Source organism: Aplysia californica, unplaced genomic scaffold, assembly GCF_000002075.1.
Source record: "Aplysia californica isolate F4 #8 unplaced genomic scaffold, AplCal3.0 scaffold00658, whole genome shotgun sequence".
Classification (NCBI taxonomy): Eukaryota; Metazoa; Mollusca; class Gastropoda; order Aplysiida; family Aplysiidae; genus Aplysia; species Aplysia californica.
In genome coordinates this window covers 6,549-11,548 of record NW_004797928.1, presented here as the reverse complement: position 1 = coordinate 11,548, position 5,000 = coordinate 6,549, and the positions used below count along the sequence as shown (strand labels likewise).

At 37.7% G+C, this 5,000-nt stretch overlaps 1 protein-coding gene across 1 annotated transcript in view; it reads right to left on the bottom strand.

The window, feature by feature from the left end:
- The window catches only part of LOC101855595, a gene marked incomplete at its 5' end in the record, with an annotated part of 44,985 nt that overhangs the window by 37,567 nt on the left and 2,418 nt on the right, over positions 1 to 5,000 (bottom strand). Inside the window, one exon of the mRNA XM_013087912.2 lies at positions 1,390 to 1,519. Coding sequence (XP_012943366.1) covers positions 1,390 to 1,519 — 130 coding nt within the window. The remainder of the gene's footprint in view (positions 1 to 1,389; positions 1,520 to 5,000) is intronic.

The window sequence follows — 5,000 nt, the reverse complement described above, 5'->3', positions numbered from 1 at the left end:
AACAATGTCAGCGGCTCATAGATCTCCAACTGAAGGACTTTGTACTTCCTTGTACATATTGACATTAAAATTTGCCAATATCTCTCTTCTTTGAACTACCAGAGCTCGAGGGTTTAGCCAGTCGCGCCGCGCAAAAGGAGACAATTTTGTCGCTTTTGTCGCTTTTGTCGCACGTGACAGAACATTTAGGCAAGTGTTGTTGTTGTTGTTTTGTTTGAGATCAGTGACAAATCTGGGGGAGGTTTAACATTTGTGGTAATTATGTTAACGTATCATTCATCATCATCATCATCATCATCATCATCATCATCATCATCATCATCATCATCATTGTATAAAGAAGGTATTAAAACAGTTAAGACCTTGTTGTATTTCCAAAAAATATATATTTTTCACAGTTTAACGTTTCGCCAATAAGGCTTCATCAGGAACATAGTATTTGAGAAAAAAATAAATGAGTGATGACGCCACAGCAACAAAGTGTTCACTATAAGTTACGTATTGGTGTGGTTTGGACAATATCGGAAATATCTCCATCATCATCATCATCATCATCATCAAGTGTCATATCTGCGATAGACAAGGTCATTTTGATATTTGTAAGGAGCGAAAAACATTCGGTACTTGAGAAACAGAATGGAGAAAAGAAGGGTCTGAAATGTGTAAATAAACATTAATGAGATAAAAGAACAATGACTGAAAAGTGATACCCGAGAAAAAAAAATATTTAAAAAATTCGTGAAGCAAACAGCAGTGGTGGCGTCAGTAGCCAAGTAGTCAGACTACCAGACTCGCTATCGTGAGATTGTGGGTTCAGGGGTTCGAGCCTCAGCTCAGTCCGATGTTGCGTACTTGGGAAAGGCACTTTACACATATTTCCCATTTGGCTCCGTCCATTCGGAGATGGACGTTAAACTCGGAGATCCCGTCGCTTAAATAACCTTATAGTGTTGATAGAGGCGTTAAACCTATACCATGTGTGGGGCATCATGGGGAAACTAGGCGCTCATCGAAATAGTGAAATAAAAGAAACAGGCATTTTGCCTCTTATTTTGAAGTTTTTGTCGATTTTTTGTTTTGTTTCGACATGAAGCTAGAAGTCTGACAATATTTAGTTTTAGTAAAGGTTTTACGGCGCTCACAACTGCATAAGGTCATATGAGCGCCAGAAGATTAGAGCTGTTACAAGAGAGTAACAAACATACAAACATAGAAAAGAAGAAAGAGAGATAAGGACGATAGATGTTTGATTGGAAAGAATAAGCAAACCACATCTGAGCACCCACCAACCACCTACAGTCTGACTTAGCCAACTAGTCTGTTCCGGACTCTCAGTTGAGCTGGGACCACAGGATTCTGTGTAGAGTTCTGTAGCTGGGACTGACCTACCTGTGTGCGTAATGGCGACGTTGGACTCCGTGATGCGGAACGTAGCAGCAGCCAGAAGGATGAGGAAGCACATGTGTGACGTAGTGTGCGTGATGAACTTGGTCACCGGGCAGCGCATGACGGCGCCGAACTGGGAGAGGGGTCATTCAGGGGTCAAGGCAATAATTCAGGGATCAGGTCATCGGGTCGGGAAGGGTCGATGGAGTGAAGGGTTCAAAGAAGGATAGAAGGGTCAAATGAGGTTACCAGAGTCAAGGTCACATGAATGGGGGTGGTTGGGGGGTGGAAAGGAGGTAATGGTGAATGGGTCATCATTGCAAACGACAACACGACATGGGGCACACCAAAACAATGTACGCAGATCACAAGGAAAATGACAAGAGCGTGTTTTACAAACATCAAAGTAGATCCACTCAAGGTCATTGACATTTGTTGGGAGCGAGAAACATTCGGTACTTGAGAAACTGAAGGCAAAAAGATGGGGTCAGAAAAGTGTAAATGAAAAGGAATGGGAGAAAGAACTATAACTGAAAAATGATACTCGAGACAAAAACCCTTTTCCATACTAATAGCAGTTCCGATTTCAGATATCTCCACTGTAAGACAAAGCAAATAAACCTGTTTTGGGCTGTGGAAATGTCACTTATAATTTGTTAATTAAGGAAAGTGAGCCATGACAGGCTACAGCATAATCCCAACTTGCATTTCATTCATACCCTAGTTGTCTGACTTACCAATTGTTGAAAGGGAAAAAACAAGTAAAGCAAACACACAAAAAACGTTTTGACCATTAAGAAAAAGAAAGTCCACAGACTTCACTTTGAAGATAGGCTATACGAATCTTTATACTCAATTTTAATGCTACTACCTTGGTAGTAATCACTCAGAAGCGTTAGGCTTGAGAAATCGTGCAGAAGAAAAGGCAACCGCAAGAGATCTCGGAAGTGACTACGTTTAAAAGCCAATAGATCCGTGCACACACAATAACCCAATCACTACAGGCACTGGCAGAAATAGACAGTATCTCATTTGTCTCAAACATTGCTGGCATTATATCTAAAGGCATTATAGGTAAACAAAATCCAATATGTCCACAGTTTCCAAAGCAAACGAACCATATTGACTTTTTAAACAATATATTTTAAATCCCCAATGATACATGATGTCCCACAGCAAATATGGGCTCTCCAGGGTCTGTAATAGCTGAAATAGCCTTCAGGTGTTCCACCACCTCTTAATTTGTATTAGTGAAATTAAGTATTACCATCTCTTTCATTTCAATCATTCCAGGCAGTATAATATCTAAAGTTAATTTTGTAATAATTGAGAAAACATTATTAGGTACTGGCGCGTGTCTTTGTAGCTCTGTTTTTATTATTCCAAAATACGCAAAGGGGATATCACAGGTCCAGTTAAAACTGACAGGTCTTTGGCCTTTTTGTTTTATAAGATAAAATATATGATGCAATCGTCGATGGGATACAGACTGTTCTTTTCTAGTCACCAAGAATTAAGTCTGATTTTTAAAAAATATTTTGTATCGCTCGTCGACCAGACTGCTATAGCTTGCTGCCCCCAGACAATGCAATTTTCGTGTACAAATTTAGAGAAAAAAACTATGTTTCATCGTTAATATAATGGGTCTTTCGATTCAGAACAAAATTAACGTTCTCTCTCGCGGATGACCTTTTCTTTGTGGATTTTGAAGATCACTAAACGTACTTTTAAAGAAGATTGAATCAAGTATTGTTTTCTTATAAACAAAGATGAGGGACAATCATTGTCAGTTTCAACTGAACGCGAAATAAGCCCCTTACAGTGCGTTCAACTAGAAATAGTGGATTAGCAGCTGAGTAGTTTGAATATTGTTTAATACCTTATAGCATTGGAAAAAAAATAATAAAACTGGACATTGACAACAGAAGTAGAAAACAACTGTGAGGAAGCGTTAAGAATGTGTGTATTGTGTGTGTGTGTGTGTGTATGTATGTGTATGCTCTGTGTGCGCGTGTGTGTGTATGTGTTTGGTGTGTGTGTGTGTGTGTGTGTGTGTGTGTGTGTGAGAGAGAGAGAGCGAGAGAGAGAGAGCGAGAGGGAGGAGAGAGAGCGAGGGAGAGAGAGACACAGAGAGAGAGAGAGAGAGAGAGAGAGAGAGAGAGAGAGAGAGAGAGAGAGAGAGAGAGAGAGAGAGAGAGAGATTGGGGGGGGGGAGAGGAAAATACCCACTGGTCTTTCGACACATGTTTATAGAATAAATAACTTGTACTCTTCATTATTAGTATATCTGCACTCTTAATTTATGCCTCGGATTTCCCAAATTATTACATTCTTTGATAATTTATTAACATTAAATAATTAATTCTAATTTTTTTTCAACATTGTAATTCTTACGAATTACCCCAACATTAAAATACACCGTGGACCCTCACCTCCTTGTCCAATAGAACATTATAAATAACTAAATAAATACATAATATAAATACTATAAAAATAAATTAATAAACCTTGGTACTGTCTACGGAAACCGTGAAATGTGTGACAGAACTGCTTCATGACCCCTTCTAGCAAATTAATAAAAGTAAAATAAATGATTTTACACCGTTAAGTGTAAAGGTGAATGAACCAATAAATATAGCTAGTAGTGTATCAAACAAGGAATAAATAATATTATTACGTGTGAGTGCAAGATCAATAGTGCTAAATTAATATGAGTCAGTGAGTTACCTTTACTGTACTAAATTTCCAGTTTATGTGAAATTGTGCTTCCATATTTTCTTGTAGAAGTAAAAAGATGTACATGTAAATAATAGTGGATAAATAAATTCTAGTAGCGATCAGGTCTAACTCCAGTGTAACTGCTCTTCAATATAATGGGGTGCAGTCAGTAATGTACTATGAAGCGATGGGAAACAGAAAACGAAAAACAAAACGCTCATTACAGAGAGTGTTAAAATGTCAGAGGCGAAGAAATGGGGGAAAGTTACAAAAAGGGGAGACAAAAAAATAAAGAATTGAAATGAAAAAGTAAGTCGGAAAATAAATAATTTGAAATCTTACCTTGACAAGAAATGAATTCGTGTCTGATTTTTGATGCTGTTGATAAAGACGCACCTTTGGTCTGTACGATATTTTTGCTCTTTCATAAAACTACTTACATTCCAGAACTTTAATTACCATAACAATCTAATTGCTTCCAGCAAAGGCAGTAGTGGTACACTTTGCTTAGACATCTTACACACTGATATTTACAGCAAATACACTGAGAATTGCTATTAAGTTGCTACGCAATAAACGCAGATTTTATGTCAAAGTATATGGGCAAATAATAATAATATTATACATTTCGAAAAACGTTCCAAAAGGTTTCTTTTTTCCTTTATGAGCAACAACAATGAAAAGATGCTTTCAGACCACTTACTTCTTTTTACCCACACTATTAATTAAAGAAGAAGCAACTAAAGTAACTGACTCCATTATACCAAATGTCTATTTTTAGACACCACTTTACGAATGGCAACCCCGTTTACTGCGTTCTCACCCCCTGTCCCGGTGGTAATCTATCTATCTATCTATCTAATCTATCTATCTATCTATCTATCTATCTATCTATC